Source organism: Leptinotarsa decemlineata, unplaced genomic scaffold (assembly GCF_025532065.1).
Source record: "Leptinotarsa decemlineata unplaced genomic scaffold, Ldec_3_MD MMD2_P_RNA_scaffold_5, whole genome shotgun sequence".
Classification (NCBI taxonomy): domain Eukaryota; kingdom Metazoa; phylum Arthropoda; class Insecta; order Coleoptera; family Chrysomelidae; genus Leptinotarsa; species Leptinotarsa decemlineata.
The window spans coordinates 9,386,697-9,404,022 of NW_027412532.1; the positions used below are offsets into that span (position 1 = coordinate 9,386,697).

The 17,326-nt window shown below is 34.8% G+C and overlaps 1 protein-coding gene across 8 annotated transcripts in view; it reads left to right on the plus strand.

Moving 5' to 3' along the window:
• rols (zinc-RING finger and ankyrin repeat domain-containing protein rolling pebbles) overlaps window positions 1-17,326 on the plus strand; it is a 439,138-nt gene that overhangs the window by 256,999 nt on the left and 164,813 nt on the right. For 2 of the 8 annotated variants that reach the window (XM_074169500.1, XM_074169498.1), the window contains exon 2: window positions 1,362-1,598. The exons of the other annotated variants lie outside the window; for them this stretch is intronic. In XM_074169500.1, coding sequence (XP_074025601.1) covers window positions 1,544-1,598 — 55 coding nt within the window. In that variant the 5' untranslated portion in view covers window positions 1,362-1,543. The remainder of the gene's footprint in view (window positions 1-1,361; window positions 1,599-17,326) is intronic. 8 annotated transcript variants of the gene reach the window in all.

Genomic DNA, 17,326 nt, shown 5'->3' on the forward strand with positions numbered 1-17,326 from the left:
AGGTGGCTGCGGGTACAAAATGGCTGATTAGGTAAATTTCATTCCACAATTGCCTCAATAGGGTAATAAATGGCAGGGCTTCACAATTGCTATAGTAGTATACTATGAAAAAGATGCGAATCCAATATAATCTATACTTTGTTAACTCAGAATCGGGATACAAGCATTGATCTCCCATTCAAGTCAAAATTTTGTATCGTGTCGAAGAATTTGTGGTGTTAGGGTGGCTGAAAATGATACCTCGTTAGCGATAGACTACCCAACTCAAGGTTAATAGTGCCGAGAACAGTGTAGCATTAGGGTGGATAAAAATGATATGACGTTTTCGTTTTTCCCTCAAGACTCAAGCACATCGTGCCCTCTTTTAAACCTTTGGGGGAGTCTACCTCTGAAATGTCTATTACTCGTGGGAACAACGTGATGATTAATAAAACTGAAACAAACAAAAATAAAATAAGTACAGTTTTACTGAAAAAAATCATAATTTAGATAATGTACTAAAATACAAAATAAATATAGTTCAGAAAACTAAAAAACACGCTTTCAAAGAACAACGAACTAAAAAGTTAAGATTTTTTTTTAAATAAGCAATAACAAATGAAAAATACTAGTATTATTGTTAAAAAAGCGATGGGCACTTGACATACGAAAAATATGGCATGCAACTACAAGTTTCCGAATCTAAACGATTCGGAAATTTTGCACTATGCAAGGAAGTATTACAAACTCAATTATTTAGAATCCTTGGAAATTCACAAGCATAAACATTGCGGGTGCAACCTGTTGAATGATCAAATCGATTCAGTTTACTCGCCGGTTTTCAAATTGGCAGATCCGCATTGTGAACTATATAATGGCTAATGTAATGAATCATTGTTAGTTTATTGTATAAGTTTGAAAATGTCCGTATAGGACGAAACTGCAGTAACGTTAGTTACAAATAAAAGTGGTAAAAAACATAGAAAGTTTCATTTCTCTTTTCATTATGATTTTCTACCACGTAGTAACGACTACATCCATCAATTTATATCTACATTATTATTTCCTTTTTTCTTCGATGAAACCGTTTATCATCAAAACATTCCACTCATTTTATTTGTGGTAAAATTCGAGGTATTTTCTTGGTGAAGTTTTGATATGCCATATGAACTTTTAAAAAGTAGTGGTAGAAAATTATTGATTGATATGTAAAGTCTGTTGGAACAACAAAAATCAAATTATTGCCACGAAATCCACAAAGAATCTTTAGAGAAAGACAGCATCCCAGCAAATTTCGAACACACATTATAATAACCTGCTTCCAGCCTGTCCACCGTGTGAACTTGCCGAAGAACCACTGACCGCCCCTAACGAATTTCTAGGTATTTCACAGCGTCCATTAGTGCCTTTATTCTTTTCGAGTGAAAAGGACAAAAGGCGAAAAACCGAAAAAAATTCAGTCGAAGTGTCGAGGATCATGATGGTGGTTTGCCCATCGGGAGTTCAGTGCCCTTGAGGTGATTGCTATGTTACCAGAAGGATAAGAGGACTGATTGATAGCGCCATGAGTCAGACGCACCAGACCAGACCGGGAAGCGGATTGAGTCTCTCTGTTCTGGGTGAGTGTGACGAAAGCGAGAATATTGGTTATTAATGGTGGATCGATCTAGCGTTCAATGGACTTCTTTCCACTTGATGAACAATCGATTGGTGTTTATTTTTAATTTCAGCTTTCTATCTCTTATTAATATTATTACTCAATAGTTGGCTAACGATACTCGTGGTCAGATATATATTCTTTGAAATTCCACAACATATACTATTATTTGACGGTTGTTTGAAGGTGATTGACAATGTTTCATGATGAATTTCACTAGTTCGGACAATTATATCAAGCAAAAATAACCTGAAATGAAATAAAAGAGAAATAAAATACAAGTAAAAATAGAACGATTGAACAAGAAATTATGAAAAAAGGCACGTATCCTACTGTAGGAATACCCTATTATGAATTGCTTTTAACTCACAAATTTTGTAGTCTCAAAGTAAGGCGTGAATATTATTCATTTCTTTTTTATTCAAGGTCATAAACATAATAATCACCTGCTCTCAACTGTTACATATGTTGAATTTTTGGGTTCCTAGACGGTCATCTAGAAATAGTGTCACATTTTATCTCAACACTCCGCGTACAAATTTATTCAATTTATTCAATGTGCGATACCTCTAATTCTGTTAGTAATGTCCTATATATATATTCAACTGCCAGACTATACAAATCAAAAGACATTTCTTAGCTAACTGATAGTTTTGTTTTTATTTATTTTTTACATAGATTAACAAATTATATTATGTAAGTAGATATTTGTAAATGCCACTGGTACTCCTTATTCTGTAATTGGGTTCATCCTGTAGAATAGTGCATGAAATAAATAAATGAATAAATAAATTAATTTTCACAATTTTTGACTTTTTAGTTTTGAAGTAAACGCCGAAACGTGTTCAGATCAATTTCTGTTCGCGTAGCTAACACAATTTTTATCATTACTTGCTTCAAATGACTATTTCTGCATATTGTTTTGCTCACAAGGTAACTGTGGAACCAGGTGCACTAATATTGCAGCACAAAATTCAATTCGAGTTAATTCAACAGCTGTAATTTTCAAAATTTGAATGGGAATTACCAAAAAATACCTTACTGAACTCATAAATATAATCGGGAGCTAATAAAAAAATAAATTGTTCAAAATGAAAGAGTGGAAAACGATCCTAAAGGAGGAACTTGTACCAAAAGTTTTGTCTGCCACTGCAACAGACATCATCAGTATTATATGCATCAAACGCATATGCACATGAAACAAAGCTTCAGAAACGACTGGGACTGCGAAATATAACCTTTGTCCTCGTAGTCAACACATAAATAGCTAATTATGTCTGCCGCAGTAGAAGACGAAATGTTTAGTAAAAGTTACATTCGATCACAGCCTACGAGCGCGAATATTGTTCTCTGTAATTATCTGGCATTCAAAGAATTTTAGAATCCCAGTGGACGAATTGGATGAAAATTACTTTGACAGGTGTTTGCAGTTTCCAAGTTATACAGTAAATGTTCAATATCATAATTTGTTGTGTAGTATCTGTTTCAGTGTTCATTTTTTCGATAAGGAATGTTAATGGATTGGACTGGCGAAAACCCACCATGCTGTTACATTGTTAATTTTTTTCTAACAGTATTTTTCATAGGAAATATGTACTTTCAATTGTTATAAGACACTGTCAATCCAACACCAAGAGGTATTTTAGAACAAGACGACCGTATTGAGAATAAGTTGACATTCAAATAGGATGTAGTATTTTATCAATAAATATTTGTTATTCTTTAGAACTTGAAATACAATATGAATTCTACGAGAAAAATAATAATAAAGCATTCAGGGTATGCGTTAGGAGTTAAGAGAGACAATATCGGTGTACCACAAGGATCTAACTTAGGCCCCGTTTTATTTATCATCTTCATGAATGACATGGTACACTACTGTCCTAATGCAAAAGAAATATTCATGTTTCTGATGATACAAATGTACTGGTCTGCGAATATCACCGCAAATGAATTTGGTTCATAAATGGTTTCTTTATAATGGACTATCAGCAAATGTATCTAAAACTTTTTTCATGACATTTCTAACGCAAAATATGAAGAATAATGTTGATTATTTGATAAAAATCAATAAAAAAAGTATTTAAAAAGTGATTTCTATCAAATATCTGGAAATTATTATGAACCATAACGTGACATGGGAGAAAAAATCGATGTTCTTGCGAGAAAATCAAGCACTTTGTGCTGTCTATATATGCGTTTGACAAAGATACTTGAAAATGATTTTCAGAGAAAGATTTGTTAAAGGATTTGTTGAAGACCATAGCAATCTGAATTTTCCACAAAAAAAACCATTAGTAACACATTCATTATCTAGAAGTGATATCCACCCATTCATCACCTTAACGCCATATGCATCTCGGATGTTACGTTTGTTTATAAAATGATGCGTTTGTTTGTATATTCACAGGAAAGAGGGAACTTGAAAGTGTTTAACATGGGCGTTATCATAAAAAAAGATAAATATAACAAAATAATGGATTTCGTAACTGAAGTCGGGCAAATATATTTATATAGCTAGAATTGTTAAATAAAAATGGTTCGATTATGACAAACCGATAAGAAATGTGATAACATTATGGGAAAATATTTTTTGCCTTTCCACTTATAAATCATTGAGTAAAATTGTCGAAAATTTCCGAAAGAAGTCTATACGTCTTTGTGAAAAGATTTTATTGTAGTTACTTTCTTTCCATCCTTGAAAGTTTATCACATATTTGGTTGATGATTAAATTAACAATGATAGTGTTTCAAGTAGTGACATTTTATATCGATACTCTTCTATATATTATGTTGTGTAGCGTTTCCATAAATGATAAGTATCTGTTCAATTCTATAACGATTGTTATTGAAAAAAATGATTTTAGTGTAATTCAATATTCATATAAAAATAGTTGGTCACAAAAGGGTTTTTTCTTTTAGTTCGTATCTTCTTCTGTGCGTGATCTACACAACGTTGTGTAGTTATTTTCTTTCTTGTCTTCTTTGGAATTTCCACACGTTTTTGGATAACTGTGGAGAAGTAAAAGTCAAAAAGTTCTGTCTTTGACTTTTCTACTTCTCCCTTTTTCGAATGTGGGAGATTTATTACATATTTGTATATCCATTTAAACTTATTCTTACTTATATAGTCGTAAGAGTGTCCACTTCCTCACGAATGTTAAACAAGCTATGTATGCATGCCAGCTGATTTCAGAAGACAATCATAGATAATTGAAAACTCATTTCTCAAGGTCATAATGTTCAAAACAATCCATTTTGCTATGTAGTCATTTAAAATGAAATATTTTTCATAGGTAGAGATAGAGATTTTTAGAAAAAACTATTAATTACTTTCAGTTATAAACATTGAATCACTTTTTATAATCTTCCAATCGGCGAACTTCCAGAAAGTTAGGTAAAAACAATAGCCATAACATCTTTTTGGTTGTGATAACCAGATGAAGACCTAAAAATGAAAGGGCAACATTGATTGTATTATCATAATTATTTTTTCTAAATATCAGGGATTTACGCGACTTATCAATTCGGCCACTGTTTTATTTATGATCTTTCAAAAGAATTGTCAAAGAATGAAATATTTTGATTGTAAAATATTTTCCCTGGGGAAAATATTCTCAGAAGACAAACACGAAAAATCAAATGATTTCCAGAAAAATACGTTTTAGAGTTTTTTTCGTTTTTACGAGTTACGACAAATATTGCTAACAGAAGTTACAAAATTTGAGATTCACTATAAATTTCCTCGAAAATTCCATTGAGATGACGGCTGTGCTAACTCATCGACAAGTTAGCAGAGATATCCCCTATAAAAATGTAGAGGCACAATTATTTTTCTTCCATGACAGATCTCTATAATTATTTATTTATTTATTCATTTAGTTATACACTGTTCTACAGGTTACATCCAACTACAGAACAGGGGTATAAGTCAAATCACAATACAATAAAATTACAATAATTTACAAGATGAAAACAAAACATATAGACTTAGCTGAAGTAAAAAGATCCAATCTCGGAGATGGAACAGTAAAAAATGTCAAGCTGACATTTTGCAGAATTGTATTTGACACACATGTTATACAGAACTGAACGTTTCAGAATATTTGTACGTGGTGTTGGCAGATAAAAAGGATTAACCACTCTAGACCTAAGTGCAGCTTTTGATTGTGTTGATCATGACATACTCCTGAGGAAAATGGAGTACTACGGAATAAGAGGAGTGGCACTGAAACTAATCAAATCCTACTTGTCCAATCGATTTCAAGTAGTTTGTATTGAAAATCAGAGAAGCACTCCTCAGATAATTAATGGGGAGTTCCTCAGGGATCAATATTGGGCCCCCTTCTCTTTATTATTTATATAAACGATTTGCCAAATATGTTCTCCTCAAATATCGAGACAATTATGTATGCTGATGACACTACATTTGGCATCAGTATCAATAAAGGGGAGTGTCCGGCTACAATACTTGGGGAAGTTATGGAACAAGCAAAAACCTGGTTCTTGACAAACAAGCTCATACTCAATGAAAAAAAAACCAAAAGTCTCATTTTCCAGGCTATTCTACAATGTAGAAAACGACCTAGACATGCTGCACACTAAATTTCTGGGTGTAGATATAGATTTCAGGCTATTATGGAACATACATATATATGCAATTTGCAATAGACTAAATAGTGCAGTATTTGCTATAAGAAAAGTTAAACAACTTATTAACCAATCCGCTGCAATAACTACTTATTATGCACTGTTCGAATCCATTATTAGATATGGCTTGTCTGTCTGGAGCTCGGCAGCTCAGTTTTATTTAAATGCTATATTCGTCATTCAGAAGAGGGCTGTAAGATGTGAGCTAATTTTGAAGACTCCTGCAAACCAATCTCTAAAACGTTGAAAATAATGACCCTTTACTCTATGATAATTTTTGTAAAGTTACTATATGTCAAACAAAACATTAATAGTTACTCTGTTGTGTCCGATATACACGGTCACAATACTAGAAATAAAGATAATTTGATTTTACCTCAAACCCGGTTACAAAGAATGGACGATACTATTCGTTCTCTGAACTATAGTAAATTTAAAAAACATTTAAAGACATTACTTACGGAAAATCCCCTATATGGTATTAATGACTTTTTCCATTCACTCCGGGACCATAGAGCAAAGATGCCTTTCACGATTGTATGTATGTACTGTATTATTATTTTATTGCACTGTATCTTCTGAAGATTTTATATTTTACTTTTAGCATATGTTAATTTGATGGTATTTTGTGACATGTTCTAAAGCTGTAGCTTTGTTATGAACCAAATAAAAAATTTGAATTTGAAATAGAGGTTGGTCTAGGTACATTGAAATTGAGTTTTGGCAGTATATGTGAGTCAATAATTGAATTATTATTCAGTTTCAAAATAAAAATTCTGGAGTGACAGTCACGACGGCAACTCAAGCTACTCAAAGCATGTCTAGCTAACAATGCATCATGGGGAAATCCAATTGGTGGATAGACATTGTCTGATTTATAGGAGAGAAGTTTTAGGAAACGACGTTGAACTGATTCAACTTTCTCTGTATACAACTGATGAGATGGATTCCAGATTATGGATGCATATTCTAATTTTGATCTGACGAAAGCATAGTATAAGGTTTTCGATGTAGATGGATCCGCGAAATCTCTGGAAATTCGTGCAATATATCCATACATTCTGTTTGCAGCAGAGAGAATGGCTTCAATGTGCTGTACGAAGGAAAATTTTGTGTCAAAGGTAACACCTAGATCGTTGAATGTGAGAGACCGTTGAAGTGGAATAGTGTTTATCAAATATTGATATGAAAATGGACGATTACATTTACCCGCGTTTAAAGGAAGATTATTGCGAAAACACCATTGCTTGTCATGTTTCAGATTGAGGGAGAGGTGAAGACAATCTTCGATGCCATTGATCTCACAATATTATTTCAGGTCATCCGCGTATATCAAACAGTTGATGTCAATGACCTCAACTATGTCGTTTTTACAGGCGTTAAAGAGAAGTGGACCTAGGTTGCTTCCTTGTGGAACACCCGAGGTAGCTGCATATTCCACCGACTTGAAGCCACTGAATATAACATACTGACATTATGTCACTTAAGTGGCCTTGCTAACTCCATATCGGTCATAATAAAGCCTCTGAAGTGAGTGATTACGAGCCAAATCCATTTACTTAGGTACATCTCTAATATTTGGGTTTTCTTCAAAAAGATAAATGTGTCCGAACCGGATATAATAATGTCATGACAGACAATTCGGCTTTCTGCTTCGATAAGTTTGTTGGGGGTTGAAATGGACAACTTTATGTCTTGGCACAAGCATGGCGCTGAAATTGCAAAGGCTGCTTCTCAAAAGCTTGGAACCGTGTACCGAACCAGAAAACTGTACGCACCTCAGCAAATTTTGATGCTTTATAGAGCTCAGATCAGACCTTCTTTGGAGTATTGTTCTCATGTATGGAGCTCCGCCCCTAACCATACTCTGAAGCTGCTGGATTCCATCCAGGAAGGAGCCATCCGCCTGATTGGAGACAAGAACATCACTTGATAGTATGGAACATCAAAGAAAGGTTGGGAATTTGTCTCACTTCTATAGATACTTTCACAAGAAGGGTTCAAGTGACTTGGCACTTTCGATTTCACCAAGACCGGTACATATCAGAAATACGCTCCAAGAATTCTCCTGTAGAGCTTGTGCTTTGTGCTTACAAAAACAAACTGGAATGCAAAGCCCTCTCGAAACAAGTAATTTCATATAAACATTGAATTACACGAAAGCAAAAATACTTTCGAAACAATTTCTTTCATATGAACATACATACGAATTATACAAAAAAACTTTTTTCCTTTCAGTTTGTACTCCCAACATTCGATATGGAATTGAATCAGATATGATTCATAGGATTGCTAGACAATATAGTGTATGAAAGAGCTAAAATTCTACTTATGAAGCACTGTCATCCTCACTGGCGGACATCCGATGTCTCGGAAAAATAATCTTGCCTTTTCTCCTCTTCAGCATCAATCTGAATAACATTACATCATAAAATCACGACTTCATGTCACGAATGAGTTGAATCTACTCATGTCATCGATGACAGTACGTAATGACATTCATTCGCTCAGTAGATTTAATCCCAGCCATAGGAATCTTGTTTAAATTGAAAGGGGTATATTTTTAGGAAAGAATAATTTTTGAGAAAGACAGGATTTGGATGTATAAACCTCCATCTAATATTTATGTCATTTGTTCTAATAAATAAAAAATAGGCTAAAAAAGTAAGTAACAATGGAACAACTTTCAATTCCAAAATTCTGAAATGAAAAGGTGGCTTTTTACCATTATCTTTTAACTAAAAATAAGTTACTCAATTGAGTAATTGCCAATTACAACAATCAACCAAATTTTGATAACTACTTCACACTTTCATTGGTTCAGAAACAATTATTCTTGAATTAGAAACCGATATTTCAATTTCATGATTATTAAATTTTCCTTCTCCTGTCGGTAATGTCGATGTTCCATTCGGTGCGGAGCACTTTTTTATTTGTAGGAAGTGAATTAAAAATAACGATCCAATGAGTACGTAGTAAACGAACCTTAAAACCTCACGCCGTTTCCATAAATAGACTTCAAAAAAGTCTGTCGGATTTCGTGACCCAACTACCGGTTTTTAAAAAGTCGCAATTAATTCATCCTTGATAGTAATGACTCATTGTGTCTTGTTTTAATTTAATATGTAGACCAATATCGCGTGAGTAGTTTATTTTTTATGTTTGCGAAAAAGTTCAAGCGTGACGCAAGTTCTTCTGTATATTTTTACCTTCACCAGTAGTACGGACCACAACTTTTTTATTGAACAAGCATCATTCTCAGTTGCTCCAGAGAAAGTGTTTCGGGAAATTCGTTAGTAGTATTTTGTTGACATTGGATATATTTCAATTTTCACCAGTTGTAGATCAATTAATCTCCAAGTGTATATCTTGGTGGTTGATAAACGCAGCATATGAATTCATTGATCTTCTGTGAAATTATTTTAAACCAAATAACATCGAAATTTAGTTTTTCCAGGATTTCCTCTCGTTACGTCTGAATCGAGAGCGGAAATCATAGCCGGGAAGTAGAAAATTGACGAGGCATGTTGAAACACTGACTTTGGTTTCTGTGGGTGCAAGAATATAAGGAAAATCTGTTTGTAGATGTTGGTGCAATGATTTTATTTTTGAGTTGAGTCATCTGATGTTACCAAAATCGGTTTGAAAGTTGCTAGTGAGCCTTATACCAACTACATTCACCATGCTATTTTCCTGTGGACTGTGGCTGCTCATCTTTTTGAGGTTCTACTCAGTACACCCCGAACTTCACTGTTTGAAAACTCTTTCCTTTGCAGAACTGCGTTTTTGTGGAATAAACTTTCTGACAACGTTTCTCCAAATGAAATTAATCTCGGGTGCATGTGTTTTGTCTTTGACGAAGTTTACGATTGAAAGTATTTTTCGCTCGTCAGTGTCATTGACAGTTCCGCCTGCCTACGACTTTTGGTGAAGTGCGTCCAACCTATCCCGAAAGACTGAGGATGACACAACTGCTAGCTTTTGACCAACGTCGACTCCGTGGGGACCTCATCATAAATTTCCGTATAGCTAAGTATAACTATGCTGATCAGAAAGAACTTTTTGTTTTCAACAATGATTCGCGGTTACGTGGTCACACACTCAAATTAAAAAAGGAAAAATTCACAGAGGCAGAGACAATATTTTTTGGTGTTTTCGAAACATGAAATAACTCACCCAACGATATTATGAATTCCGACTCAGTAAACAGTTTCAAAAACAAAATAGACATTTGCTTATTTGCTTAATCGGCTCTATGCATATAATAATTATTTTTCTTTTCTTTTTGCATGCATTGTATTAACTTGTTGATATCCTTCGTTTTCAGGCTACATAGGACTTTGTCCTCAGCGTTTATTTGTATGTAATAATAATACGTTTTCGATGGTTCACTCTATACAAAAATATGAACCTTTGGAATCTTCTAATAGTTTTTATTTCACCATGAAATAAATCTCGTCTCGGGATCTTGTCCATCCAATCAAACATTTTAATTGATTCCTTTATTTAACGTAAGCTAATATACAATATGTTTAATCCTAACTATCAGGCTAATGTCAAAATATTCAAACAATGAATTACAAATATATACACATATATGGCTGGATATAATCACAAATAATAAACATCTACCACTCATATGAAATATCTACACATAGGTGGGCAACAAAGGTAAGACAAGAGTATTGATACAGATACAAAGCAACAAACACAACACTTCAAAAACCTTGGAATAGTAATGAAGTTATTGAACTCGAGAAATAAAAATAAAATAAAATCAAATCAAAATCACTTGCCCATTATTTGCATTTTCAATCTTTCCTTGAATTGACTTATCAAATTACAATCTTTGATACCATGATCTAAATTATTGAAAGCCAATATTCCTGCATGATAAATAGATTTTTCAGTACTCCTCTTTGTTTTGGTTCCTACATGAATATTTCGGTTGATTCTGGTAATATGATTATTAAAATTTTCATTAAACAGTGCATTTCTTTAATGCCCCCCCCTTTTATTTTTTGAACGGGTCAACTCAAAAAATTTTAATTCGGGATGATGAAATTAATGCATGAATACGCTGGAATATGAAGTCAATATCTCCACCTGCTACAAAATGGCGAAACATTTAAATATTTTCTGAAGACAAACACAAAAATATCGATATTCCTAGAAATATCATTTTTTGTTTATTTAAACAACAAAAAATGTCAGTAAGACAATGAACATCATTGTTGAATATTCTCATTTATTTTTCGGTTTTAATAGTAGAAAGGTACCGTCAATCTCTAAAATGGTCAATTCTCAATTCACTGCTACCGGTAGTGTACATAACAAAAAGCCCCCAGGTCATCCGTCGATCCGTCGCGAATGTTTGTGAGGTGTCTTCTTCTACTGTGTGAAAACTTTTGAAGATGACCTTGATCGAAGAATAGCATTCTACGAATTCATGACGGAAACCATTGCAAAGCATCCCACCTATCTACACAATATTTGTTTTAGTGGCGAATGTGCATTTTCTTTAAACGGCAATGTTTGGGCAGGAATATTGGGAAACCATATTGTAGGACCTCTATTTATTGATCAAAATTTAACAGTGGAACTGTTTTTGAATATGCTGGAAACTACTGTTGACCCTCTCATCACTGAAATCGTCGAAGCGAATCCTAATGAATTCGATATGGATATTGTATTCCAACAAGATGGAGCACCACCACATTACTTCAGAGAAGTAAGAAACTATTTGGATACTACTTTTCCTGGTCGTTGGATTGGCCGTCGAGGTTCTACAGAATGGCCAGCCCGCTGGCCAGATTTCACATCTTTTGACTTTTTTATAGGGCTATTTGAAGCAAAAGGTGTACGAAACTGAATAATATTGGATATACGGTAGAGAATAATAAATATTCATAGAGATATTGACGTTTTCGAAAATGTTCGGCGTGAAATATCGGATAGGCTGTTCATATGTCAAGAATCTCAAGGCAACAATTTTGAGCATCTTCTGAACTGATCTCAAGCTCATAACCATATATTATGTAGTTAAATATCAATGTATTCAGGCAATTATTGCCTGAATAGGCAATTATCGCCTGAATAGGCAATAATTGCCTAGTAGTTGAAGATATTGACATTATATTTTAGGATTATGAAGGTTTCGTCAGTGGCTTCAAAATGATGTGTAACAATAAATTTTTTTCCCAGATTGCGCCCAGTCGCCATCTTGAAAGTATCATCTGTCAATTTCACTTCAAAATAAAATATTCAAGTATTCATTTCATTATTTCAAATTTTAATTTGTTGAGTTGACCCGTTCAAAAAATAAAGGAGGTGGGAACATTAATGAAATGCACTGTATATTAGTACCATTATTTGTACACAGATAGTCTTTCAATGAAATTCATTTCAATTCTCTCAACATTTTGACTATTGGCGTGTCTCTCGGTACACCCAGTATGATTTTCATAGCTCTATTTTGTTGCTTTTGAAGTCGATCCAACTCGTTAGCCGTAAATAGTATTGAAGAACAGAAAGTATGATGTGGTAAAACTAATTATTATAAATTGTAATTTTTGACCATCTAGAAAGGCTACGCGATACTATTACTAGAAAATTGACCTTATCGGTGATAGTTTTATCACTTTCAATACGTGCTCTTCGAATGTTAGTCCTTAATCAATGTATACTCCCAAATACTTCATCACTGTTACACTTTGAATATTCTCAATATCAATCTTTATGTTAATTCCTCTATTTTTGGTTTCGTTATACCGTGTTTATTACTCAGTGAGAGAAATTTCGTCTTTTCACTTTAATGTCCCATCATTCAGCCACATAACTATTAATAAAACTTTTCTTATCTCTGCGGTCATATGATGAATAAATCTGATATATTTTCATTGACATATCCACCATTGATTTTGAAAGAATCAAACCGATAACCATCTTCAATCGTCAATAAAACTCACTGAATTTGATACGCACCATGGGAGACCCCGACATGGCACTGTAATTTCAATAAATTTTATTATCACGGTAGCTTTCTCACAACGCCAGCTCAGCGGACGAAAGCTGATCTAATGGCGCCTGAGATTTTTTTTTCTATTATTTCATGGTCATCTCGTCATCTCCTGGAGTGATTACGGATAAACTTGTTTATGCACGGCGGCTGTGAGGTCTAATGGAAACAACGAACTCGTCACGTACTTATTCTCAAGCGAGGTGCATATGTGATATGTAATCGTACAGTACGGTCAATATATCTTTACACAAACGTCATCAATTTGTGCATCTAAAATAAGTTGACAAAGGAAAGAAAACGGAAAGATGTGTCTGCTGCAACGAATAACATTTTGATGAAGAATTGCTCAAGACGAATTTCCACCAAACGGAAAAAGTTTTACACAAAGCCAGACTGTCCCTATGATATGTCTAAAGGATTTGTTGTAAAACTTGGGGTTTAGTTTCCAAACAAATCCATTGGATTTATGTGATGATTGTCAGACCAATGATCACTTAAGGTGAAATTGATTGGTGGCCGAAGGCTTTACAGAAAACGTCACAGTCGAAGCTCTCTGGCTTACATAAATAGGTTTGTCTGGCCATCAGTGGTGCCATCAGCCAACACCGTCAGTGACTATAGAAATCCTTGTAGATCTACCTCCTCTCCACATTTTTCTGGAGAAAGAGGCTAGGTAGACTGCATATAGACTTGTGCACATTGCCAATTGCACAAATCAATTTAATGCAGAGTGCAACAGACTGTTAGTTGACACTGGAAGTCACAGCATTCTAGAAATGGCCTCTGACTTTATGCCTCCAACTGTTAAATACAAACTGCCTTGTAAAGGACTGGATCCTCCGGAAGAAGGAAATATTAAGAGCATAAAGGTGTTGGTTCACCGATGGATTAAAAACATCTTTCGTGTCTGGTGCAGGTGTTTTCAGTCGCAGATCCAGGACAGAGATCAACCTACCCAGGAACCTATGCGACTGTATTTCAAACGGAAATTTACGCTGTTGAATTGTGTGCGGAGAGATTTGAAGAATCCAACCTTACACACAAGTCAATGAAAATAGTCTCGGACAGTCAAGCGGCGTTGGAAGCTCTTGGCTCCTAGCAAGCAATGTCTAAATTGGTAGCAAATTGCCAAAAATGACTCTCCTAGATAGGAATACTTAACGGATTATCTCTGGTCTGGATTCCTGGCCATACTGGCCTGGATGGCAATGAGCCTGCTGACTTCTTCGCAAAGGAGGGTGCTGTAAGCAGCTTCATTGGACCAGAACCTGTCATTGACATCGTTTTGGGCTTTGCCAAACAAAGATTGAACACCTGGATGGCAAAAAGACTTATGGACTTCCGGCAGAATCTTCCAGGATTGGCTCACTCCAAGGCGTTCATTCACCCTTCGAAGCTTGATTCCAAACAGTTGTTGGACTACAGTGAGGATGAACTACGATGTCTCACAGGCCTCCTTACAGGTCACTGTCATTTGAATAATCATATGTAGAGACTCGGACTTTCAGAAGACAGTGTATGTCGCCTCTGTTTGGAAAATGATAAAACAGCAGAGCACATTCTTTGTGCCTGTCCCGCTGAGAACCAAATCAGGTTTTTAGAGTTTGGCAGAACTGTACTCTTACCACCTTAATTGAAAGACCACCAACCATACGAAGTAATCGGCTTCGTTAAGAAGCTGGGTTTATTTGGTCGAGTGTGAATAGGTGTGAGCCACAATAAACCCTTGTGGGTTGCGATGGAGGTTCAAATAGAGCCACTCACTTTGGACTGAACCCAAACCTAACCTAACCACCAAACGGTAAAAACCACAACAAAACAAAAACTGTGTCGATTTCGACTTGAGTTGTCAAATCAAGAAACATCATGTCGCCGGCGACTGTTTTCGTCGACAACGATATATCCCGTCGTTAGGCGGAAAGATCAAACGGTTTTTGTGTTGTATCTGTGTTTTTGTAAAGTCAGTTCGCTATGTAGAAATAGTCGGCGAAAACAACAAGCAACTATTCAGATATGATATGTCTGAATTTGTATTCTGTTTGAAAATTTTTGGTCCAGGTATATTCAACAAGTTCTCAAACGTTAATATCAGTTCCATTCATTCCTATGTCATCATTTATCCGTTCCATAATCTATTCATCTCGTCAACAGTGATCTCATCTGGCATCATGTTTATTTCGTTTTCGCTTCTTTTGCTAAAAATATTCGAATGTAAAAAAATCGCAGCGCATTATAGAATATAGTCTAGAGAAGATATGATAGAAACTATTCTTCATTTCATCACAAAACACGCGACTCAGATTCGGAATTTTTGTTTGTTTCGTGAAATTCGAGTTTTGATTTTATTTTCTGTTTTTGAAAACGAAACTACTCGCAAGCGAGTCCGTTTGGTGGAAATCCGCCTTTATATGCGATTTTGGTATAAATTCATGACATTCATCAATACTTTACTGAATATTATATGAATACATTATATTTTACATTGTATACTGTAACTCTGAAATCTGTCAGTTTCAATATTCCAGTATGCGAAATATTAGGAGAAGCCTTTACTTATTCATTGACTACAATATAAAATTTTAGCATGAATTGTCCGCAGTTTATTCGTGGTGAAAACAACTATTTCATTCCACTACCACATACTTTTTCATTCAAACGTTTCTGTGTTCAATACAGTGTTCGTGACTCATGTTTTCGAAGATTGTTCATTTCACAGATGCCACCCTATTAAACCTGGTTCTTTTCAATGCTTTCCTCACTTTCGGAAACATTAAAAAGTCACACGATGCTAGATCTGGTAAGTAAATTCCTACACATGAATCCCAGGCTTGACCAAAAGTGCATCAGTGCAATTTGTGCATTATCCTGTTGATGCATTCATGAATTGTTCTTTCACAAATCTAGTCGTTTTCTTTTTAATCTCACAAAGAGAAGCTAAATAAAATTCTTCATTTGATATTGGTCCTGCGGAAATTCGATTTACATATGTCGAAAAAACAACCATCAAGGCGTTGAATTTCGATTTGGACATCCAAGCTTTCTTCACTCATGAAAAATGTAGACTTTTCCGGTGAATTGATTGGTACTTATAACCTGGATCATAGGTAAAAATCATTATTCGTCACTTATCACTTCAAAAGTTTAGGATCGTTGTTGGTGTTTTTCATTAGTGAGTCCTTTTGTTCGGGGAATTCTAGGCACTTATTTGTTAAAGACTTTTCTCATATGGAAATATTCAAGTCATACTTGTCTTACTAATTTTTTGTCGATTCTTACGGTCTTGGAATGTCCTGATTGTGGATTAGCTTCGATGTCTCATCGTTTATACGAACCACGTGTTGTGTATTGTATGTTGTGAATTGTATGACGTGTATTGTATGTTGTGTATTGTATATTGTATTGTTTATTGTGTGTTTTGGTGTATCGTGTAATTTGCGTGCTGGACGTTTTTGCGGTTATTACCGCAAGTGTATGTAACGTGCGATATGTGTTGTGTGACATACGCCGTGTGTTGTGTGACACATCATATGTGACAAACATATTATGTATGTCTTGTGACGTGTCTTACGTGATACATACAATTTTTCCGACGAGTGCGCAGATACACGGTCCGATACTTACAATATGGCGTTTGACTGTGATTTTTGCACCATTTACCTCACATATAACCATGCCCCCCGTTATTTTTCAGCCTTACCTCAAAAATACTGCAAACCTATCAATGCAGCTCTCAATGAATCGAGTGCGAGCTATCATAAAAAAGCTCACACGGGCTGAACGTCCAGTTTTGTCTTCATTTCTCACTTACAGAAAAAGACGATGATATATAAAAGTATGTGCTCTATCGCGTTTTTCATTCGACGATGCATTTGTAATCTTCCGTTGTCCCAAGTGTATGACATTTTATTACTTCAATTAAGATACCAATGGAAGTGTTTCTTTCAGTAGCAAGTACATGTAAAATAATCTAAATGTTTTTCGTGGGTCGATGTTTCTTCGTTTTAATGTTCTGTTTCGTG